The sequence below is a fragment of the Saccoglossus kowalevskii genome, chromosome 22, assembly GCF_978046115.1.
Source record: "Saccoglossus kowalevskii chromosome 22, keSacKowa6.1, whole genome shotgun sequence".
NCBI classification, from domain to species: domain Eukaryota; kingdom Metazoa; phylum Hemichordata; class Enteropneusta; family Harrimaniidae; genus Saccoglossus; species Saccoglossus kowalevskii.
In genome coordinates, this window is record NC_140662.1 from 16,894,732 (window position 1) to 16,921,726 (window position 26,995).

The 26,995-nt window shown below is 35.4% G+C and overlaps 2 protein-coding genes across 2 annotated transcripts; one reads left to right on the top strand and one right to left on the bottom strand.

Annotated features, from left to right (window-relative positions):
• Nucleotides 1–929: 929 nt before the first annotated feature.
• Nucleotides 930–1,400, top strand: LOC144353822 (uncharacterized). Its single transcript, XM_078010102.2, has one exon. It carries the CDS (start codon nt 930–932, stop codon nt 1,398–1,400), a length of 471 nt encoding a protein of 156 aa, XP_077866228.2.
• A 6,691-nt stretch (nt 1,401–8,091) lies between these two features.
• LOC102807761 (NXPE family member 1-like) lies at nt 8,092–22,975 on the bottom strand. Its single transcript, XM_006817706.3, has 5 exons — nt 22,889–22,975; nt 22,148–22,599; nt 20,745–21,293; nt 10,694–10,746; nt 8,092–10,538 (listed from the first exon to the last, which is right to left on the bottom strand). The coding sequence occupies exons 1-5, from the start codon at nt 22,973–22,975 to the stop codon at nt 9,808–9,810; spliced, it is 1,872 nt and encodes a 623-aa protein (XP_006817769.3). The 3' UTR covers nt 8,092–9,807.
• Between the last annotated feature and the right edge of the window lie 4,020 nt (nt 22,976–26,995).

A 26,995-nucleotide genomic window follows, 5' to 3' on the forward strand; every position in this document is an offset into this window, starting at 1 on the left:
ACATACATACATATACCTGGAAAGATTCCCTACGTGTGTTTTGAAGATCAAAACTCAATTTTTATCTCTGGACGGAGAGAATTTAGGAAACCTAACAGCGATTAAAATGCATTTTTAATTCTCCCAAACCGAACTTGTCACATCACCACACTTATGTATGTACAGAAACACATCTAAAACAACCATGAATACATTGTTATTTTTTCCGCTGTACAAGTGGTCAAGTGTTTTAGATATGGCTTGCCTGGAGTATGACATTATTATTCTAGGGAAAAAAAGACAAACATTCTTTTTTGCAAGCATGTGCCTCAAGCAGAATTTTATTTTTAAACAAATTTAAAAAGCTTAGAACGGACTTCCATGTGGTGTATGTTTCAGGGGCATGACTATAAACATTCAAAATTAATAAAGTAGTAATAGCTGTAATTTTTAACATTTTTAGTTTAAATACATGTATAACCACACAAGGAACTTTGTAAATGCAATGCAAATCAATCCATTCCTGTGAAAGATAAAGATGGAAAGACCATTTCATCTGAACATGGTCAAGCTGAACGTTGGTTCCAACACTTCACAGAAGTATTAAATAAACCATAACCAGAATTACCGGCACATCTTAAACCAGCCAGAAACTATTTGGATATCAACATAGATCCTCCAACTACAGAAGAAATGATGAAAGCAATTCAAAGTTTAAAAAATGGTAAAGCTGTAGGCTTCGATGCCATTTACGCTGAAATGCTAAAAGCAGATATAGACACTGCCACAAACTCCCTTACCAAACCAAAAATGAAATTCCGGATGATTGGCGTAAAGGGCTTATCGTAAAACTTCCAAAGAAGGGTCATTTGGCAAACTGTGACAATTGGCGGGGAATTACCCTCCTATCAATTCCAAGCAAATTCTTCTGCAAAATCTTGTTCAATATAATGGAAACAGCCATTGATGCAAAGCACAGACCAGAACAGGCCGGTTTCAGACGCAGAAAGAGGTGCATTGACCAATTTTTTGCATTACGAAACATCATGGAACAATGTTTGGAATGGAATGCATCACTCTTTATAAATTACATCGACTATAAGAAGGCGTTCGATAGTGTACATCGAGACAGCCTGTGGAGGATATTAGGAGCTTATGGAATTCACCCAAAATTCACCCAACTAATCAAGACAATTTATGTAGACTTTGAGTGCAGCATCATCCAAAACAACGCTCTTTCAGACTGGTTCAAAGTTGAGTCAGGAGTACGACAAAGATGCATACTCTCACCCATGCTCTTCCTTATTACCCTTGACTGGGTAATGAGAAACACAACTGTCGGCAAAGCAAGAGGAATACAATGGTCCATGTTTTCCAAACTTGACGATCTGGATTTTGCAGACGATATAGCTCTGCTTTAATCATGACTAGACCATATGCAAGTAAAGACCAATAGGCTCTCTAGGTTTGCAGCACAAACAGGACTGTCAATCAATGAGAAAAACACACAGCTATTGAAAATCAACACAACAAACTAAACCCCACTCATAATTCAGGGTAAGGCCAGCAATGAAGTTGATGACTTCACTTACCTGGGCAGTAATGTAAGCAAAAAGGTCAGCACAAGTAAAGACATCAAATCAAGAATAGCCAAAGCCAGGAATGCCTTCATAAAACTAAATCCAATTTGGAAATCCAACCAATACAGTCAGAAGCTTAAACTCAAGCTATACAATAGTAATGTAAAATCTGTCCTTCTTTATGCATCCGAATGTTGGTGTGTAACAAAATCCGACATAATCAAGTTATCATCTTTCCACATTGTTGCAAAATATTCTGGCCAGTGATCATATCCAATGATAATCTCTATAGGCAAACACATTCTAAGGACATTATTATTGAAATTAAGAGCCGAAGACTGAGATGGTTGGGCCATGTTCTTAGAATTCCACACGACTCATTCCCCAGCACTTCGCTGGACACCACAGGGTCAACGAAACAGAAGGAGGCCAAAAACCAAATGGAGAAGAACCATTACCACAGAACATAAAGATGACCAAATCTCACCGAAATACTGTTTAAGATACAATTGTATGAACAATGTGACTCTACATAGGGTAAATGTAAAATGTGATTTGAAAACTAAATACCGAGTAGTCGCCACGTTCCTTAAAATCAGTAGTTATTAATTAATTTCAGTATATAGCGCCCTCTGGAGACCTGGCCGCAAATTCGTGGCCACCGTGCGATTGAGTGATTTACTGTACAGTAAATTTGAGTTATTGTAACCATAAGTAGTATGAACTGTTATCAATATCAATATCGTGAAAACAATATACATGTAAACATGCCAAAATCAAACATGAACCCACAGCGGTTATTATTAGGTTTGAAACTATTGGATACATTGTAGACACAACGAAGGTTTGCATGTTAAAAATGATGACAACAATTCTGCCCTCATGTCACTTTCCTTTCATCTCATGTATCCCTTGTATTGTTAAATTTCATGTATAGCAAAGTAAAAATAAATATTTACTGAAAACGAAAATTGAAAATATCATTATTATAAAGAAATCTTATATTTACATTATTGCTTAATAATGAAGTTACATCAAGGTTATTTCAGACTATCAAGTATCGGAGAATTTATGTTAACCTAAATTTGTGTATTAAAATTTGAAAATATGGACACAGATTTTTGATTACATTGTTGTGATATGAAATATTACATTACATTACATTACATTATATTATATTATATTATATTATATTATATTATATTATATTATATTATATTATATTATATTATATATTATATTATATTATATTATATTATATTATATTATATTATATTATATTATATTAAATTATATTATATTATATTATATTATATTATATTATATTATATTATATTATATTATATTATATTATATTATATTATATTATGTTTTTGGTTCACGGGTAAAATAAAATAAAGACGATCACGTAACAGTACAAAAACACCTTGGAACCCCGTAGGCCGGTGACACCGGTTCGCACTTAAGGGGGTACCACCACCCCCCCCCCTGCCAAATTCCAAGGGAAAATCAAAACATTTAAAACACAGAACAAGTAACATAAAATATATATGCGCTGCTGTAAGTGTGTGCAATGATAGCCCACCAAGAGGACAGAACTCTTGGCTCCTGTGCGTGTGCTAAGTTTGCTAATACAATGATGTTCGTTTGACATTGTATCGATGTTGAACAACAAGACAATGCATCTCCCTGTTTTAAATAGATCATAACTGCCACAATTACAGTAGAATTCGTAGTGTGTTGTCCTCGATTTTACATAGTGCATCCTCTGTAGTCCACATAAATTCAAATTCAGGCAGTTGGTTCGTGAACCGGGAACATTCATTTTCTGTTTCAAGCCTCGACATAATGCTTTGAATAACAATTTCCAGAGGCTCACTCGAGCCTTTGTTTTGCCTTTTATTACGACGGCTGACATGAATTGCATCCTTAGCCATGCACGCTAAGAAACAAAATATACCTTGTGCCTTGCTAGACATAAAGTGCTTTGCGCGATGGGGTGGTAAAATGGTGAACCACCAAATAGGCATGCGAAAGTCTGGTTGAAGCAGTCGCGACGTGATGTTATTAAAATAATGGAGTAAGGCGCTATTTGATGGACAATCATAAAAAAATGTGATGAAGTGTGTCAACTTCATCACAAAAAGGACTTTTATCAGAATTGTTCAAACGAGTTTTGAACAGAAATCTCCTCGTCGGAAAGGCACCATGGGCAATACGCCACTGCAGATCCCCATATTTGTTAATGACTGGTGTTTCATAGCAATCCTTGAAGTTGGGTTTAGCACTTTCAGGCAGACTAAGGATGTCCCGCCAAACAGTGTCAAGTTTTTGTGGGTGTTGTGTTATTGACTGGACACGTATTATATATTTATAGATTGCGCCCTTTTCAAACCTATATAGTGGCAAATTTAGTTCATCAGAAAAGTGCAGTTCAAAGCTATGATGTGAAAGAGGTTGATTAGACTTCCCGTTCCCTTTGAAGTAGGTGTTGATAGTATCTTTCCATTTGGTAGGAATAGAATCGTGAATGACCTTGATACTGAGATGGAGAATACGCTCCGAATGGATTATATATTATATTATATTATCAGCGTTCAGAGTTTAGTTGCCCGTACAATATCGAGATGTCTTGCTATATTTTCAAAACTGTCATATTGACCTTTACCGAACCTCTAAAAAAGTCAAAGCAAAGCTACTTAAAAGATTTAATCTGATTGGCTACCCAGACTGTTGACTGATTTCTGTTTTGCAATCTACGCATCCAATGCGTGAACCAACTATTTTATGGATCGAACCCGCAAGCTCATGTGACGAAAGAAACCACCGCCACGTCCGGCTTGCGATGACTTTATAGTACGTTCACATGCCACAGTACTCAATGCCGACCGATTGTGCGCCGGACGACAGAATAGGACCGAGAGGTTAAATACGTACCAATCATGAAACGCGAACGCTCATTTGAATACCATGCTACATTGTACTGCCCTCTATCGACAAATGCTTATGTAACTTCGTTCATCAATAGTCAACTGGACATGATAAATACGAGAAATAACAAAGGAATGAGAAATATATTCAAAACGTCGAAACAAATTAATGGAAAGTCGGATGAGTGTGCATAATGTGTCGCCACAGTCACTTGGAAATCAAGGAAAGTTACATAAACATGAAGTAGTTTGTCAATAATTTCAGTATATATGCGTGGAGTATCCGAAATGCAGACCTAGTCGAAACAAATAAAAAAAGCTGCATGGAAACGTTGCATCGAAAAACAAGAAAGATGAATGGAAAATCGGACACTGTTGATGGAAAGTCGTCAAACATACATAAGTACGTGGAATGAGGACAAATTGTACGGGAAGTCGGAAAAATCTGAATGAAAAGTCGAAAAAGTATATGAAAAGCCCCACAAATTGCAAGGAAAGATATGAGTTCATTATGCATATATGATGTACATTTCATGCGATGTTTTGCATCATCCATTGTTTTACGCACGAGTAGTATTTGTGTGATCTTGAAACGTGTTTGTCATTGATGTTTTGCCCTTTCTCAGTCAAACTTGGGTTGTTAAATTTGTACAATCTAAAAGCCACGAATCAGTAAAAAGTCGACTATTTCTTCTACTCATTCCTCGAATTTTAAGTGTGCGATTATGAAGTATTTACAATTCAAAATTACAGACTGTTGTGACTGGAATATATTGGAAGATCAGGGAGAAAATTTAATTTTCAATTAAACCAATCTACACTGGATTTTATCCAAGCTGCTTTTATAAATGCTAGGTTTCTTCCTTACATTTCACGGTAAACAAACAAATTTAAGTACATTTTTGGTGAAAAATAAGATTACCCATATTTAGGCAATGTGATTGAACCCAGAATAGCAAGTTTTCGTACTTTTTTTGCGTTTTTAACAATTCTGTGTTTGCAACGGGCAAAACAGGTTTTTAGCTCTATATCTATAATGTGACGGATTTAAATTGTATTTAATTTAACTGAGCGTGTTGTTGGATATCGTACTAGAAATACCAGCATGCATGTGTTTGAATATCAAATGCGTAGTATAATCTATGTGACATTCGATCGGAACATCCAGGAACTCGAAAACTGCATTTCGAGCTCAGTTCGAGCTTGCATCGAGTTGGCAGGTGTCCTGCATCTATATATACTTCCAGAGCTATGAACATTCCAGCTATTGTGCATGGTTGGCCAATCTTGGCAATTTAACCTGTACATTTCTATATCTTCACCAAAGTAGTCCGATCATGGATAAGTAAGTGGCGCGGTGATGGTAACATTGTCATAATGTATCTTGACGATGTTCTTGGTGCTGGAGCTATCTTGAAGTCTCCTATGTGTACTACCGATGCAGGGAGGGGTGACTTAAAACGTTTTGGTGTTGTTGCTCACGAACAGAAGTCTGAATGATCCCCAGTGCTCAACATGGAACAAAGTATGATTTTAATTATGGAAGAGTGACTTGGTCGTTATCGTTTAGCTATCGGTAAGGCAACTATTGGGAGTGAAATTGTCCTTACTGAATATGTACAAACTAAAGAGGTAGCCCATATTACGGGCTAGATAATAACTTTACGAGTTCGTGTAGGCAATATTGTCTTGGTCATATCATGTACACAAAAGGAGTAAAAGCGTACTGACGATTGCCCCAAATATATTTGTGTGCGCTATAGTATTTCCCTGAAATTAGACTGGATCCCAAGGAAAGCAACATTAAACATTAAACATTAAACTTCGACAGGTCCAAAACAAGCGATCCAACAATACACATGATATGTTAAAATTGTGTCAGAAAACGGATGACGAAGATTAGACTTTTTGTTGCCAATGATTTGGGTAAATTGTCACCAATTGATATTACTCATGTTGATGTCTAATGAGATCAGAAGTATTTCAGTTGAAAGAATCGGTTCTACGATCTCAATCAAAGGTAAATTCGAATTAGTACAAGAAGTTAAAAATCTGCGCAACGAAATGAATTTCATAAAAAATGTTTTGAAAATCAGGATAGACGGGCCGGGCCTCCAAGAATACAGTCTAAGGACTGTGGGAATTTGCGTGAAAAGGTATTGAAAGACGGGAAGCAAGACAAGGGTGATAATCAGACCATATATGCATATATTTTATGTGTACTAGCATGAGTAGGAATGTAACACCTTTTAATACAGATAGGGGCTTCAAAACTGTGACGCCGCATGCTGCCGAGGTAGTCATGAATAGTCACTTGTTCGTAATGACAGTGGCTTCACAATAGTCACAAGCCGGCGACGAAGGCACCCTCAGCCGACTGTTCGAACAGCCAGTGAGCAAGAGTCATGCGCCATCACAGCGGTTCATAATAGGTTAGTGATCGTAGTACGCAAAAGGAGTACTCATTCAGGTAACGAAGTAACGAATTTACTATTATCAATAAGTATTTCTGATTTCCTAAACACTGCTTTGATTGTGACTTTTATCTTGTAAGCACGATAAAAATATTTTTAGATTGAGAGACTTTATTTTCAGCTTGCATAGCCGCCATGTAGGAAGGTTGGGTTCATTGCTATCGTATCTGGATGCCTTCAATGACCTGATGCTAATGTACTTTTTTTGCCTAATCAAGTGTCTTATTTGACACTAAAGATCGTAAGCTTGATTTTTTGGGGGGAATAAAACTAACCATTTTCTGCTACTTCATGCTACCTAAATTGGGTTTTCGTGTTGTCGTGCAATGCTGATGCTATAACAAATGTCCATTACTCAGTAAAGTACCGAAATGAAACAACTGTGTATCAGGATCGTCCTCTCATTCCGATATATTATAAATTTGTTACCCATGATTCGTTTTACAATAATTCACGCATTTGGTATGGTTCAGCAAAAATGTGCAAGAAATGGCTCATTCTCTTTTGATGAAGTGTGATGGTACAGTTTCACTTCACTCTCACTACAGTTTCAGAATGTTAAATTGCCGAAAAAATCGACGATAAGGATCAATTTCACTTCAGTTTAACTAAAACAACAGATACCCACAGTATAAGTGTGACGTTTGGCATTACTCAAGCACTTTAACTCAGGCATTTTGGCATTGGTTTCATATTGTGAGATTATGAGCATTTGTGTATAATAAAGACTGTCAACAACGTGCTTTAAACGGTCAACTGGATATTTTGCATGTAGCATATATGGCCATAGCTTCTTACGGAAAATATATAATAATTATTATTGTATTAGTCACGTAGTTTGGTCACCGTCTTAGATTTTCGTTAAAATGGCAAACATTTGAAGAATTTGTTTCTTGGGATTGTTTTAACCAATCAACTTGATGTTTGGCATGTAGCATATATCGCTCCTGTTTCATCCAAAAAATATCAGTCACATAGTATTTTCGGCGAAAACGAACACAAGTTTCTCATTAATGCTTTAACTGATCAATTTGATATTCTACGTGTAGCATGTATGACTAAAGCATCATATCTGAAAATTAATGTATAAATAAGCGGTACATGTTAAAGCATATTTAGCCATTTAGGTTTACGGTCAAATATGATTTATTTTACTAAGAACATCAAATGCTTTAATATTATACTAAGAGCGTGGTCACCAAGCAAAGTTTGTTTTACAGGTAGATGGTGGGAGAGACATTAATTGATCCTATTCATTAAGAAAGTCGCGCCAGAGGGATATATATAAAATTGTGATTGATGATGTTGGTCATACTCCCAAGCGGAATATCTCCACGATTATGCCACCATCCCAACCACAGTCCATCTGTTTTATCACAATTTATGTCCTGATCATAAGTGGCAAGAGTGTTACAATAGAGAACTCGTCCAAGTAGGTCATTGGCGAATGAGGAATTTATAATTTCACTGCCCTAAACAGATTCTTCTTTGATCGGATATGAATTAGATGTGTTTGTAGGGAATAAAAACAAATACGAGAATATGCCTCCTCATTAATGGCTTAGGTGATGGGATTTAAATACAGTGTGTGAATCCATTGCAACAGTGATGGACGAAAATTAAAAGATTTTAGTGCAGACAATATAAAAGCTGATTCTACACTGTCAAATGCTATACAAGAGTCGACAGCTAACACAATCTCAGATCAATCAAGTTCAAAGTGCAATTTCTACCTTTTTCTTTACATCTAACAAATTTATAACAATTGGCTGTTGGATACAAACAATAGACCCGGGACAAATGCAGAATTCTATCCTCCAACCATCATTTCCACAAGGTTTTTGTACGTGGTAAACACTTCATGGCAAGGACGGGTTTCAGTTTGAGTAAGGACGTCCTAATATTATTTATTCATTTCATTGTTTAACTTAGGTATTGCTTTTTTGTATATCACAGTACTATCTGAAACTCAAGCTGATGGGTACCTTTTACAAAGATAAATGTATAATTATTTTGTTTCTCGCATTATGTGACAACATCACTTTTTGTGTTAATTCATTGTGTTTTGTTTGAACTGTAATATCGTTATATTTTACTAAACTAAGACAATATTGATTATTATATTATCGCATTGTCAATAACAGTCAATTTTATGGTGTTGTTGCTGCAGAATCATTTCAATAATGAAATCCATTATTGACCCTTGAAGCCCCGAACCATAGAAACGAATACGCAGATGTTGGAAACGAATAATGGATCTGATTTTAATCAGATTGTGACTGGGTAAACCCGGGTATGCGGCTCAACACAATGCAAATGACTGACCTTTTAAATTATGTAGATTCGAGGTCCAGTGACTTTGAAAGAGTTCTGTTATCCATGGATTTTTCTGCTTTATACTGGCATCAAATTAACTGGTATTGACAACGCTACAAAATAATAATAATGAACTAACCGCCACCCCATAATGAATTCAAGCATATTTTATGCTCCATATATGTGCTCGCCTCAACCCTTGTACATTATGCGGTTCTTTGACTATTACTTTTTTAATTGTAATAATTCGTCTCCGATAATGCAATCGTATTTTCCATTCACTAGATTTTGTTTTCCTGAACTTAATAGTGCAATTTTTTTTATTAAAAAATAAACAAGATTGAAGCAACTATACAATTATCGCATTCACGTATGAACACATTAGCATTAATTAGTCTTACATTATCTTGATCATGGCTATTATTGTTTTGTTACTGCATACTGCAGAGGTGCTTCATTAATGTAATAATAATTAATACTATAATACTATAAGTAATTACTACTATACTCGTGATTTATCAGCTGAAACTACTGCATCATCGCCATTTCTGGACATACATAGGATAGCGCGAGAAACGACTCTTGACGTCGGACCGTAGGTCCCATGTGAATAGTGTTTTCCTGAAATGCCGAATTTGTCAAATCCCAAGGGTCTAGGAAGAGGACGCCGGTTCCACCAAATACGCGTCGTTGTATTCTGTTCATATCGTAGATTATCCAGCTGTTGCTGTGTATGTTCTGTGATTTATATAGGCTATACCACGCATTTCCTAATTTTAATAGAACTTTCGAATTTGGACACCTTTGAAATAGTCGTTCCACTGCCAGCTTCACTCGCACAAGACGTTCCACATATGCTCTGGTAGACCAAGACACGTAGTGGAAACAGAAATTTAGAAGCACTATTGGCCTTTTGGATTGGCATTGTTCTTTGGTAATTTTATCAATCATATCGCTTTCGAATACAGTCTCCATAATCGGAACTTTTGGGCCGGCAAGTCTGGGGGTCATGAAATGAAAGTTTTTCTTCCACACTTCTGGTGATTTGATAAACTCGTTAGTTAATGGACCAAGGGTAGAGTCACCAACACCAAGCACCTCCGTGTCAGCTAAGCATTTGTCAATTTCTTCTTGTTCCCACTGTTTACTCTGACAAACGAGAGGAACGAAAGTGGTATTGTTCTCCCAGTAGCCATCTGATAACGGTATAGGTAGATCGGGACCACACATCGGCAGTTGTGGGGGACTAACGACATCATCTGCAATAAGGAAAAAAAATACACACATTCATTCATTCATTCATTAATTCATTCATTATTAATTCATTCATTCATTCATGAATTATTAATTAATTAATTAATTCATTCATTCATTCATTCATTCATTCATTCATTATTCATTTGTTTATACTTACCCAATATATTTAACTTTATTGGAGTTCCTTTTAATTTCACGGTGCTATATTTGCTGCAAATATGAGAATATATGTGTGTGATAATATCCTGAATTTGGATGGTCGTGTATTTGGATTGATTTAAAACGATTCACAACATAATACATTTTAAAAATATGCACAAATAACACTGAACATTTATTACCAGACCTAGTCTCAAAATATATTCCCAAGTGTGTTTATCTTAGGTAATCTTACACAAATTATAGTAAACTCTAGTCTGGGACCCGCAAATAAACAATATGTTATATATGCAATTGACCTAAGTAGACGACCAGAGATGGCTATTATTCTTGTAACCGAGGGTTATAATGTAAATTATTCATTAATTTGTTAGTTTTATAGTGTGTATGTTTTTTTTTCTGGGCAGGTAAGTTTATGTCGACCTATCTGCATTATGCACGTTGTTTAGATATGAGTATATCGCCGTCTATAGTGAGAAATATGTAGGTGAGGTTGGAAGACAAGGAATCAGTTTTTTTCAGTGACCCATTGTTAACAACTTAGAATTATTCTGTTTTGGTTTTAAATATGTAGTAGATCATTGATTTATCATTTGAAATCGTATATTTATAGTAGAAACCTTTTCAGATCGATAAGGTCAAAGTTCGAAGGAAAAAATCCCTCGAGCATGGGTTGTCCGTGTCTCGCCAGTAATGCAATGATCGCATCGTGGACATGACTTACTCCTAGAAATTGTGCTTTTTGATGCAATAGAATTGAGTGCTGAACTAGAATCTTCACGTCAAGGGCTGAAGGGAGATTAGGTGTGAGTACTGTAAGGTTTGTCAAGTGTCGGACTTAATTGAGGCATCTGGAAACCGTTTTTTATATCGGACTGACTGCCTCTTTGATGAGTAAACTGCATGCTGTGTCATCGCCTTGTGGGAAATCGACATTGCTTTCAAGAGGCTTATTGATTTATTAAGTCAAAATAGTGTGCACATGGAGCTGTGAAAATTATTGTAAACTAAGGTACATAATCCGGTTGCAAATCAGGGACTTTTTGAATGACATTGCTCATTAAGTAAAGATCCCTTACCCTGACCTGTGAATAAATGATTATGCTCCATGTTCGAATTTTGTGAGTTTTTATGTTATTTTTAATCGTTGTATTGCCTGCGTTTGACGATTCATGCCAAGCCACCCTTATTGGGTTTTATGGTTATGATCCAGTGCTGCAATTCCAAGGACCCTTAAATAAATACTTTTGAGTTATCTGAACTTGCCCGGTTTTTGAGTGGAAAGGGTTCAGAATTAATAATTAAGGCTGTCTTGACTGGCGTGGGTATTTGGAAGTCTAATTGACTTCCAGTGTCCGAAATTAGGACCCTGTTTAGTGTTGAAGTGTCCTAGAGCCAAATTCTCAATGTTGAATTCCATCTACTATAGCGATAACCACACACCTGTGCGAATTTGCGTATAATCCACTTCAAGTCTCTAATCATGTATAACTATTTCACTATTATTATAAATGTCATGAATACAATACAATAAAATATGGAAGCAAATATTGAACAAGTCTATGAGTTTTGTGGTAATATTTGTATTATACTATTTGAGCTTCTTAGTGTTCTATGTCTATTGCATGCCCACCATAAAACTGGTTCATACTAACGTACTACTAACTGACGTATGCAAATACGGATAGTTTTCTTACAGCCCCTGATTGAAATGATGCTATCAAAGATGCCAATGATAAGGCTCGTGATTGATTTCATGTGTGGTAAGACAAGGTTTCATCTACCATTATATATTCAATATCATGTTTGTAGTTTGCAATTTTTATTTGCAATATAAATGAAGCGCAAAACATCAGAGTCTATGGCAAAGTCCCTAATACATGAACAGCGCAATGCATTTTGGAAGGATGTTGACACACGTGTCAGACCGCCCTGTCCAGCATCTTCGTCTTGAAAATCAGTAACCTGAGTGTTTTGGTGTTCAATATACTACTACCTCTTAGATTTTCTTTCGATATTGTATTTTTTTGAATATTTTGAGTCATTTATGTCAAAACTGCTATTTCCGACGTTTTCTTGAAAACTACCAGCTCAATTCATTTGGTACATGTTATGTAGGTATCTTGGGTTAATCTCTGTTAGATCTTTTTGTGACGATATTAACTATTCTCAATTCTTAGCCATTATTTTTTCATGTTTGGAAAAATAAAATTATACGTGGGCATGCTTTGACATGTATGTGGAATCATCAATAGAAAGAAACTAGAAGAGAAAACTTGTTCACATTTTATTTAGTAAAACAATGGAATAGTTGAATTACATAAACAATGCGACACGTGTTATGTACAACGCCAGGCAAAATAATATTAATCATTTATAATCCTTAAGTAAATAACACATCTGGTGTTTGTTCAAGCTGTGGGTCTCGCTAGGTTGTTGTATCTTGTTTATAAATGTACTATTTGTTTTTACTGATAGTTTCAGCAATAGGGCCTTTGGTATCAGTATTTCAGAAAATCCTTTGATTTCCAACAACAGATAATTTCAATATGAATTATTGTAATATGTATGAAATGTAAGTCGGGAGGCAGTCGGCCACCATCCGCCACCCCGGAAATAGTTTCGACCACACACAGTCTTTTGTACATTTATTTAGATTTTAGATTACTAAATATATAGAACAGAAAGGATTCAATCAACAAGATATAAAACATGTGTGTGTGTCCGAAATTACATTATTTACGAGAATCCACTACACCGCGAAGAAAATTCAAGAACTTCACTGCGCTTGTGCAACGACCTCACCCGGAAGTTTTAGCGCTCGGAAGATTCTTCGCATGACACCGGGCTTCAAATGAGCCATTACAAGTTTGTAATTTCGTACGAATTATGACATTTAATGTGGACACTGGTTTATACACTTACAAAAAACAGGATTTGTGTACGAATTACGGAAGAATAGAATAGCTGTTTAAGTTTTACACCTTGCTCATGTCTACGAAATTACGTTTTTTTTATTTATTTAAAGTATATTATTACGAAAACAATTGATTACAGCTTACGAAAATACCCCATGCCGACCATCATATCACATGATTCGCAACTACGGGTTGTAAATCGGGCACACAAATGTTTATGACTTATTTAAAAAAATCGGTGATTGTCAAAGCTGAGGGCGATAGAACGGTCAACCAAACTAATTGCACAAACAACAATATGTTATCTGAAATAATTGAAATGAGTGCAATTTTGGCGCGACACACAAAGCTTACCTACACGCTACAATTCGGTCTATCATCACGTTGTGAATGTATCGTGCACACATGATTTCTAAAATATAAAAGAAAGCGAAAAACGTAAAAATGAAATTCGCTTATAAAGCCCATGCACATATCATGACCGATGTTAGGTTCTATAATGAGGTACAATCAATCATAATTTGATCTAAAATGCGATATACTTTTCACCTTCAAATGATCTATGACGAGGTATGGATTTGGAAGTTTGGTTAAAACAGCCTTACTAATGGATCTATAAAAATATGTCCTATAACGTCAGTAACTCGGTGCCCCGGTACAACATTTCCAATTGAGACGAGTCGTAGCAGTGTGTGTGTGTACGACCATGAGTGCACAGTTTTCAGTTGAGACGGAGTAAGATTTTTCCACATTGGAACATTCTGGTAGTCACCGACTCCCTCCAACTATTTATAAAACTTATAACCAATGAAAAGACAGAATTCAGTTACATGACTCAACATTTACCAATAAACACTATGTGGTATAGACAAAATATTTCTATATGAACTATAATAATATAAGGTTATTACGAAGATAATACTCAGACAGTACGCCGTCACATCGACCTCCGCTGCGCGTCGGACGATACTCCTGGTACTGTTGTTGTGTATACTTTGAGGTATACACGTAATAACCTTATTCTTATACATATTTTCCTTCCAAGAATACATCATGGGAATCATGCCGAAAACCAAAATGTTTAGAACAAAATCAGCGAACCCTGGTGACAGCCATGTTTGTTTTTATCATTAGAGGACGCTTGCGCGCGTAATCATTCCATATTTGGAATTTGCATTTCCTAATATGGTAGGATGAAAATACCCCGTAAAATACCGCAAAAAATACAGCACGCTGTAACTTATGGCGCTAACGTGACAGTATATAATAATAATTTGTAATACTCAAGAATGAAAAAAAAACTAATCATGTACTTTGGATATTAAAAACGATGATAGAATCTCAATTGCCAAACCGGATATATGCGTAGATCGAATTGGTACTTGAGTACTAGATAGATGAAGTTGTATGACATCGTATTATAATAGTAGAAACAAACCAAATGAAGGTTCAAAACCACGTGAACACGTGTATCCCATCTACGGCGGTGATAATAATACATGAACTTATAATTGCAAAACAATATGGATCTATACCTTTAACTCTTAAACAACCATAGTGTTAATCACAATAACAGGGAAAAATATATACTAGTATGCAAGTTATCGCAAAACATGCGTAAATTATCACGCGTAGTATTTCTTCGCAAAGTTAAGTTAAAGAGCTACGCGTTTATGTCAAGTCATTGCACTCGATATTAATTTAAACTCTTCATTGTACGTCACGTATAGCAAGATTTTAGTAAATATACATACGAGTTTTACACTATGCCGTTATATAGATTTAAAAATACTTAAACAATACGAGACACAAATGCATCATCTTCAGCTCACTGGGGTGCATAGAGTTTCCTATTTGTTTTCTTTAGAAATTAAATAATTTGTGTTACCGTGATTTTCAAGTAACCGATCAATTTTCATGTACCCAAATAGCAGAAGAATTTCCAAGAAGCCGACCGATTTTCATGTAGCTGACCGATTTTCATATAGCCGACCGATTTTCATATAGCCGACCGATTTTCATATAGCCGGCCGATTTTCATGTAACCGACCGATTTTCATGTAGCCGACCGATTTTCATGTAGCGGAGCAATTTTCAAGTTGCCCACCGACCTTTTTTCAAGTAGCTGAGCGATTTTCAAATAGCGGACGGATTTTCATCTAGCGGACCAATTGTATATATTGGCCACCGTAGGTAAGACGAGAAAATGAATTACGATGAGGTTGTGATTATTCAGATTTTTGACAACGGATTTTTACTTTTGAAATGAAATTATCACGTCACGTCTATCATGTTAAAAAATATAAGTTGTTCATCGTCTTGCATACACCGCAACAACAAAATATTACTTTTCAACACAGATCACGAGAGTGGCGTCTGATAGGGAGTAAAACACATAATTGGAAGAGCTGTCCATGCATTGACCAATCACACAAGAGCTCACAAACACCAACAAAATATTTGTTGTTGTACTTAACAAAGGGGTTTGACACTAAAAACAATGGAACGTTTATAGGCTCGTGTTATAATCTAAATCCTCCTTGGTAGAGTTGTAAGCACACATTTTCATATGTTCTGTTATATAGGAAGGTTGTGTCTTTTTCAATGTCTATGTTGATAAACTGAATATCCAACTTAAAAATACTATGTGTGAATGTCTATTTTATTTTAGTCAACAATAATTGAAAACATCAGCTCTATTGGAAGCTGTACATACCCTGGTCACAGATTGACTACGGATTTGATTGATGTACTAATTATTACATTTAATGTTACGTTTTGTTTGTTGCGTTCTTGCTATAGATAGTTAAGGTCCGCTTGTTTCGTCTCCCTGTTTTTATGAACGATATTGTTTCTGGACATTCTTAATTCAACAGCAATTTCATACGCACTCGTGCCTTCGATTTGGAAAAAAATTGAAGAATAAGCTATTTAAAAAAATTTGACCTAAATTGTGGTATACTGGAAGTTATCGATATGTAAACCAATTTGAAGAATTTTACATTATCTGATGTGGAGTTTCCACTATATCTGAATAGAATAAAAGTTAGATCATTCAATAGAGGTGTACCAGTAAGCAAACCCTGATTTCATCACGGAGCACCTTAGCATAGACTAGTTTCACAGTTTCTTTTCAAACTTTCCTTTTACTTCTGTGCACAAGATAATGTACACTGTTAGTATCGTCGTCAATGACAATATTGATATAGTGTGGTCACAAATTATTCCATCATCTATGGAAATCAGTTTCTATAGCATGTATCGTGTTTATAGAATTAAGGTTTGTGAGTACAGCAAGGTGGTCTAGTTTTGATACGAACTTTGCATTTTAGCGTTCATCTTCAGTTGATATAGATTGTGTATTATGATTTTTTTTATTTTTCATAAGGGCTGGATTTTGGATATGGGGTGTGATAACATCCTTAAATGTATACCAATGGTTTCAAGATTCAAGTAGATAGAAATCTAGTGATACAATGCGAAATGTATGTATATTGTCCAGACTTGTACAACGCATATACGTATGTATTGCTCCCTTTAAAACGACACATCAACTGAAATACCTAGTTCTCAGTGATTTATAATCCAAATTAGGATAAATATCCATAGTCAAATCTAGAAATCGCGCAATGGAGATTGATGGAACATACACACGTTTCTTGCATCATGTACAAAAGATCAACTGGGGACAACATGTCACAAATAAAGACATCTATGGTAATCTATACAAGTATCTGAAACAATCAGAAAACCAAGACTCAGACTAGCGGGACACTGCTTCAGACACAACAAACCAGCGTCCTTGGACAGATAAGACCTGACAGGCCTGTAGATGACTACGTATCCTGGCTCTAAAAGAATACTGGTCTAAGCATTGAAAAACAAAACATTCTGATGAGGAACAGATAATTCTGGAGGAAACCATAGCGGATTTTGTGCCATCTCGATGTTGGAGATGTACATTGGTATGGAGATCCAAGAACGAGTTGTACTTGACTGATTACTAATTTGTCTGCAGTAAACACGGAAAAAGTCTTGATTCCCATGACAGTGACCTGAGGCTACAAGAACCACATAATGCATTCGTCATGAAAGACGTTACATCAGCAACCAGACTTGCAAATGAACTTGATAATCATCTTGATTTTATAGTTGAAACAATCAAGGGATTCAGAAGAATCGTCGAGAACAGTCCAAAACATACAGTTACTGGGACACCTTCTTCGATGATGGTGATATACTACTTACTACACATGTTGAGAGCTGAACGTGAAGGTAATTTTATCCTACATCTCAATGCTGTATGTGATACTCTACACTGGCGTTGTGCAGCTGGCAGACATACATATGCCAAATATCTGCCAACGTATGTAGCAGATATGAAAGCATTGGAGCAAGAACACCCTGAAAGCTACAAACACCTGTGTGAAGGTGGATTTTTTGTCCGAAGGTCAGCTAATCGAAAACTTAACTGTGTTGCAAAAGACCAAGCCTTAGAACAAACTGTGAATAGAGATGGTAAAAGTAAAGGAGGTGTGATTGGCTTAACACTGCGTAAAGGTGCCCTTTCACGCTGGTTGAAGACAAGACATGTAACTGCTGAGTATCTAGAAGCATCATTTAAGTCACTCTGCAATACCAATACCAATGCTGAAACATTTCATGAAGAATTAAGAAATTCCAGGATTGCAAGGGATGAACAAGATGTATGCAAGATTGTAGAAACTATTACACAATACCAGAATCCATTCGATCTGTATACTGTTCCCCCACAGCTAATCAACATTGCTACAGGTCAAGTGGCCTCAACAGAGGTAAGCAAAAGCCTAACTACATTCCTTGAGAATGATAAAAAGAAGCACAACAACTTTCTTACAACACGGCTTGTAGAAAGTACCAAATCAAGGAGCTTTTGGGATCCCGAACCTCGCATGAAAACCCTAACTTTTGTAGACATGCGGAAATCTGTGTTGACTAGAAAGTCAGATAAGTTTATGGTTGATTCAGAGGTACTCTTCCGTCGAATTTTAGTAGTCTCTAAGAAGAGAGATGTCAACCTGAAAACTGTACTAGAGCACGAACTGGCTGCTGTGCCTCCTTCTCTCTTTCATGACGATGGCACCATGAGAAAATGTACTAAATCTGACCTTGCTAAGAAACTTGAAGCCACTTGCGAGAAATTACACAGCCTGATTACAGGTCCAACAACAGCTTATGTTATTGATGGTATGGCACTTTTACAAAGTCACATATATCATCAAAGGCAATCGCGCTGTACCCAGCTACCGAACAGCTTTTGTATCAGCAATTCTCACATGTGGTCAACAAATAATTATTGCTGGTGCCTTTGCTGATGTTTGTTTAGTTAAATGTGTAACAAGAACTGGCATATCTGACCTGCCACACCTTTTTAGTTCACAAGAGGAGGCCGATACAAGAATGGTACTGCATGCAATTGACATGTCTTCTAACTTTGAGCGGATTATAGTTCGTAGTGATGACACTGTTGTTTTAGTACTTCTTTTGTACTACACGAGTAAAGACATGTTGGGTTCTTCAGTATATATGCATGCAGGTCACGTCAATCGTCAGAGGTACATACCAATCAACACTATTGTGGAGAAAATAGGACAGGATCTATGTCATAGTCTACCTGCAGCACACGCCCTGACTGGATGTGACAGTACAAGTAGTTTTTTCAAGGTGGGAAAACGCACAGCTTACACAAAACTGGTGGATCATATGAGATATGTTTTAGCCTCAACAACTGATAAGTCAGCTTCCACCAACGGAAGATTCATTCATGCAGCATGTGATGAGACCCAGGTATCAGACAGCAATATGGTTTCAAAGTCACGTTGCAAATCAAGAACTTTGGCAACCAATTGGAAATGGATGGAGACTAACAGAAGATGAACAGCTTGAGCCAGTCATGTATACTAAAGATGTCGCACCAATTCAAGTGCGAGACCTGACACATCTCTACTGTACTGACCATAACTGTAATGTGAACAGGAAATGTCAGTGCCTACAGACAGGACTAAAGTGTGCAGAATTTTGTGTGTGCCATGAACATTATTGCAACAATACTGATTGTAATATTGAGTCTGACAGTGACACTGATGATTAGTGATTCAGTTTGTTAATATTGTAATGTTAGATATGATCGCCCACTTCAACTCTGTTTAAAGCATATATTCACGGAAGCTAGACTTTGCAGCTTGATAAATTTATAAACATAGGCATCATACCTATTACCAACTACTACACATTTATTGATGCTGTTTCTAACTTGTAACATAAATGAGCCATGGAATAATATTATTGCTTGATATTCCATTCTGATATATACATTAGATTATGGTATATAATGAACTTAAAGTGTTTTTCTTATGAACAAAGAGTATTTGCTACATCAAATAATGTGCTCTGATGCAATGTTGCGCAATGTCGTTATTTCACTAAATGATGCTTGTGAATGAAAAATAACCAACATTTAATTACGTTTGTTGTGTATGAAACATTGTGAGCATGTTTAAAAATAATCAAATGTGTTGCATTGTACAATCTTAAATGACTGAAACTGATAATTTCAATGAATAAATTTTAAACAGATGTGTTTTACAATATATTGGGCCAATTCCTGTAATTAGTATTTTTATACTGAAAATACCAATACGCAACTTGTAAAAACCATTAAAATAGTTATTATTTTATGCAAATGAGATAATTAGCATAAATTCCAATACAGTTAAAATGGAAATTAAAATGCTTCAGTTTGATACCAGTTTGATATTTCTTTCTTAAGAATTAAAGAAGTTATGGCAAAATCAAAATTCTTTGTGTTTTATTTCAATTTAATACTAGTAACCATGGAAACATGCACTGTAAACGTATACCAGGCCAACATTTCTCACCACACCTATGTTTTCTTTCAGAAGACATATGTCTGAACTAAAATAACACAGGAGGTGACTTGTTATACCACATGAGGGGATTGCTCCCATTTTACGCCCCTTTTTGGAAATGGCCACTGGTTTATTACTGATTTCCACTTCTGATCTGCTACTATCTGATTTTTTTAAATTATTGAATAAATTAATTTAACAAAGTTTAAAATTAAATACCCACCTTTCATGTAGATACTGAATCTTTTTTATTTCATCTGTAGCAACACGGTTCAATCCAGTAACACCCGCCCAAATGTTGGTAATCTGGTCACATCTGAATCGATCTAGTTTTTTACAAGCAAACACTGTTTTTCCCAAAGAGTTAGGATTAATATATTCACATCTGTTTGTCCATACGCCTTCGTTGATGAGAGAACAACGGGTATCCTCTGTATTTTTACCATCGCTGTAGTTGGCAGCAAATCCCAGAATTTCTTCTTTTCTTCTCACTATATCTTTCATGTAAGTGATAGCTTCCCTTGTATAAGATAGTGCAATATCTATTGTTGCTTCGCCAGACCAGGCTGCATAGAAATAAACATGGTATGTGCCGTTGCCATGATCAACAACACGACCAGCCGTACTCATACCTAGTCGAACATTCGTCATGCCAGCAGTGAAAAAGTCACCTCCTCTGTTTCGTTTACGGCCATTCTGATCGATGGTTTCGATACTAACACAAATATATGTGCCTTTGCGAATATTTTTTTTCGCATTCCGCACTACAAGTCTAAACAAGAAAAAAACAAAAATAAAGTTGTCAACTGATAGTCCTTCTCATCTATTCAGTCTGAACAAAAACTGTTTGCTTATTTGCATGTTTGTTCCAACATTGTTTTTATGTAATAACTAATTCACTACAATACATGTAGGTTTCATAGATGCCTTCATAGATTTTGTCACATTCTTTGCGAATTATAAAAATATAACTTGTCCAATATTGCATCAAATACGTTCACGGCAATCATGTGCTGGTTATTGTTTTTGTGTGATTTGAAGTCGTGTGTGATTCATTCAAAACTTCTTATTTCGAATGCTTGCACATTACGGTAATGGTGATTTTTGTTCGATATGATTCAAGGTTTGACTTTTGGGATTTAAAATTAAAAAGCAACATGAATATAAGACAACAAAAGAAGTAAAACCTATGAATGATAAATTGTTTACACCTGTAATGAAGCATTACCTAGAACACATATAATAATTATAGCCTGGTACCCAGAGATAATTCTCACCTCATAATAATATTGTTTCGATGACATGCTCCTAAGATATATCATTGTTCAAAAACAAGCGAGTGTCTTTGGATGGTGTTAAGAGCTGGAATCAATTTTGGGCAACATACTTATTCAAATTATTGAGAGGGTATAATAATCACATTAATGCAATATCAATTATTGTTGTGTAATGAATGAACTGTTGTTCAAATGATGGTCTTAATGTCGCTGTGAACCAAGAGTATATTTTAAAATTAATCAAAAAATATCATGTGTCGCAAAATATAATTTCATGTTCTGGAAAGTTTTCAGAAATGATATGAGTAAGTATTTTTTTTCTCAAGCAACAATGAGATCATACTATTACCTAGTTTCATTAACTGACGTTTGTTGCAGCTCTCCACTACCTAAATTGAAAGGCATTTTATAAACCTTCTTGTCTTCGTTATAACTGTTTCTATGAATCCATTCCAACTCATCAACTACGTTCATCCATTCCATTGCAAATGGGTTATACTTTCTGTAAGGATATAAGTCCACGGTCATTTTCTTCACAGCTTCGTCTACCCCCACATTTTTGTCCACCCCAACAGTTTTTTTCAATTCATCTTGTTTCGGTGATTCGCCATTAGCACTATTAATCCGTTGTTTACTGGAGTCAGCAGTACTCTTGTTTGTCCTTGGTTCATCTATGTCGATACGGGGACGAGAAGCCGTTACATCATTTGTCGCTGCTTGTTTCAGTTTACCCTGAATAGTGACTGTGCGAGATTGTATCGAAGACACATCTTCATTTGATGACGGAGATCTAACAAGATCCTGTAAGCGAGTATAATATTTTAAGGTGTCATGGTGGCATACCATCCTTTACACATGTATTACTGAACCACGATTACATTATGAAACATGTGATATTGTTTTCGTATGTGTATAATTAACCTCCTAACATTGCAAAACAAGTGTGCACATTTGATATCATTTTATTTCAGTATTACAATCATTATAATCAAGAAACCATTTGACCACCGGTGTGGATTTACAAATAAAAGCTATTTGAAAAATAAAGTCAAGATGATTAATTTCGAGAATATGTTTTAAAATAACTTACCCTCTGGGAGAAATAATACCCAATAAATAAACCAATACAAATAAAACACACTCTTTCCCCGCCAGCCTTAATTCGTGAAAACGCCATATATACAATTAGATAAAATAGCACGTTTATGATAAAAGTAGTCTGAAATAGATATTGGAAAGGGGAATGATACAAACTAATACCGACACAATAATGTATTTACTCAATGAATAACGATAATTATTATAAGAAATTCAATCAAATCAAATTACAGTAAGTTGAAAAACCTGTCACAAATCGTATATTGACATAAAACATATACTTACCAACGCAGTATCGCATCCTACGTGTACATGAGTCAAATGATACTCTAAAATCACCGCATAAATCAACTATAGGGTGGCTATAGATTCACACACACATGCGTGCATTACAGCTGACGTTTGAATAAATAATTACAAATCTACGCCTTAAACGAGCATGCGCATCGTGTACGCCGTCGATTGTTATCTCACAAAAAAGGAACCTGACCGATGATAGGTACATGGTATGCACACGTGCAACTATTTTAATATATAATGCTGTATAAACATTGTGGCTGTTATAGATGTGTACCGTAGACTGCATAAAAGGGTTACCTATTCTAACTCATGTACATGAATCGTTTTAGGTTGAAACATTTCATGTGTGTGTGTTTTCTAAAATACTACAGAATACAAAAAAACTTCAGTTATTGTTATTTGTGTATATGTCGTATACAAAAACACATACGAAACATGTATCGTCGGGTTTTTTAAGTTAAAACATTGGATGCGTGTTTGTTTTCAGAAGTGCTTCAAAATAAAATAATTTGAAAAAAAAGTGTTTTAGTTACTCTCATGAACACAAATGTGCCTTATACATTACCACTTTTTGAAACATTTATAGTGTTTTGAGTTGAAACATCGTCGGTGAATTTGTTTTCCGAATGCTTCAAATTGAATAGTTTTTTTATACATGCTTAAATCACATGTAAATATACCCTGGTGCGATTAAAACCCTTTTTTTATTTAATATAATACACGTTTTAATATAAAATTTGAGCTTTCAGTACAAATAGTATGTTTTAATAAAAAACATGAAAGTGCTTTCAATAATTACTACGTAAGCGCTTGTAATAGATTAAATAGGTTCTGTTTTGTTATAAAATAATTCGCGTTTGTGTATGCATGGGGGCGTGATTTACATTTACATTTGCTATATTAATTATGATTTTAGTACTCGCTGCACTTTAATATGTATAAATGCGTATCGATTCAATATTTCTACTGTATTTAATTGTGATTTCCGATTTGGAATATGTACACTGTGTATTGCACACATGTGCCTTGGCATGAGCGGCAGTTTGAACGCTGGCTAGACTATTGTTCCCGTGAATATATAAACAATGAAGAGATGGTTTTCCATTGTAAAATACACGCACAGAAATGGACTCAGCTTGTGTGGTTGAATGAACGGACAAAAGGTGTATAATATTGTCTATATATCAATGGTATCATACCAATTAATATGCATCCGACATGAATTCTGAGACATATAATGTCAGGAAAACAAATGTTTTATTTGCTAACAAAACACGTAAGTAAAATATTAACTATATTGCACATTTGCATTATACAGTGTGACATGCAATGAACAACATTCGTCTTGTCTACCGGAAGTGATAAGCTCAAATTATAGCTGATTATGCATAATTTTTTCGTTATGCGTGGGTGAGTGCTTGTTTAATTTAGCTTTTTATTTCCAGGGTCTTTCACTGTTTAAAAAATGGATTTGTTGATTATTGTTTTGGGCAAACTTATGCCCATAGTAACAGTGATTTCTTTCAAAAATACTAAAACACGAATGTTTTGATAGAAAATACATATGTTTTTTAATTGAACATTATGTTGCCAATGTAAATAGTGTGTTTAAATGAAAAACATGAAAGTGCTTCCAAAGGGTTACCATGTATATGCATGTTAATAGAAACAATATATACCATTTTGCTATCAAGTAAGTTCCCTCTTGTATAGCAGGTATTTTTTTAATTGGTGTGTAATCACAAATATACATTCGCTATATTTATTGTAATTATGATTTTAAGAAGCGCTTTCCTTTAATATTTAGAGATGTATAACCATATAATATTCAATCTGTATTTAATAGGGATTGCTATAGACTCGTGGTGTCATACAAATTAATATACATGCGACATCAATTCGGAAACATGATGTCAACAACAACAAATATGTTATATTTACTAACAAAACATTAATGTGTCATTGAAGGGTTTATTAATAGGCCATTTATGCAAGCAGTATTGGCAAAATTGAGTGAAAAGTCTTGAGACTCGTTAGTGATTATTATGGTATATATGCCGCTTAGACAATCACCGAATGTGACCTGATTCAATGAATAATGAGATAAGTCATGACATTACCTTCAGAAAACAATGTTATGTCAAGGACCAGATTGTGGAAGAATCAATTTTATGTTTGCTTATATGGTCTTACCGATTATCAATTTTAGTATTTTCAATAATAAAAAGCTTTATATATTCATATATTTTGCGAGTTTGCGTACCTGTCACAAGTTAAATAACCGATGAAATTAAACATTAACGGTGTTGTTATCAATGCTTGAACACTCAAACCCATACGTTTTAATTGATATGTTAATTTGCGAAGTTTATAATTTATGATAGTTTTGCAGTCAATTATTAAATATAAAGCTCCTGGTACTTGTAGATTACGAAACAGTGGTGTAGAGTTTTATTATTCATGTAGTTGTGTCCTAATTCCTCTATCACCATGTATAACTATCATCAGTTCTGTATAGGGACAATTAAACTACAATTGTTTGCAAACAATGGCACAAAGCATTCCCCAAAAACTACATAGTGGTTTTTGAGCCGAAAATATTAAAGTGAGAACCAGACAGAAGAAAGTGGCCTATAAAAACAAGTCAAATGACTATTTTCATTCTACATATTACATCACATAACTGTCAATAGACTTCGTTTAAATACAGGCCAGTCAGTAACCATAACTTCGGTAATAGCGTCCTCTTCGTCGAAAAACGAATAGGAAGTAAAAAAACTGATCTCAACTAAAGAGGGCTTCAATCGAAATAAAATGTCATATTTATGAGAAAAGGGTTTGATATGATATTATGTTGTGACATAAATTGTAAGTAAAACGAACTTTTAGAAAACAGACCCCTTGATGTGTTAATGAAAAGCTCAGATGTTTGAACACTTTGCAACAACCTATCACACATGTTTATTTTTAGACTGCTGATACAGTCACTGGGTGGTGTAGTCACCATAATTTGAGATACATACATCATGGTGATTGTGAAATACCTTAGAATGTGCTGAGCCCAGTGGTGTTGGCAATGAAAACAGATACAACCCGAGTCTCCTATATTAAATTGGTAGAGCTTGGACAAAGAGTGGGTTATTCCACTACCAAAATTGTCCTCCTCTGTACACTGATTTGTCCGTTATTTCGAGATAACTAAATATTTTGTAGGATACATGTTATTGTTTGCATGACCATACATCAGTAGTAGTATTTATGTTTAGACTTGTGTGAAAACCTTCAGTCAGAAAGGTGACCTTACTTGATCCTGTAACATCTTGTGATGCAGGTTCCAACATCCAGTGAGCTGTATCCTATACATAGGTACATATGCAGACGTGCTGTGCAGTAATCCCTGCTCATCAACAGGAACCACTGACGCCCCTGCCCGAATGGCTCCCGTGATACCAGTGCTACTAGTAGCATCAGATAGCAGTGCAGTTGCCGATACTTCTGAACACAGAGTACAAGTTTAAATTATAGTGCAGCTGCTTCGACAGTGTGCCAGATACGAAAGAACGCAACATTGTACATTGCTGTTCACTGGGGAGTAGAGTGTTTCCCGCAGCATCGATCAAGTCTTAAGTTGTATTTGTTTACTGTATATCCCCGTCCCTTGCTGGTTCTAGTGATTAACACCCTGTACTATTTATGTATTAAAGTGAAGGAAACCTTATATATTGTGTTGTTTTAATTTATTGTATTTGTTACAGGTATATTTCCTCCCATGCACTGCCTCAGTTGTGGTGATATATTT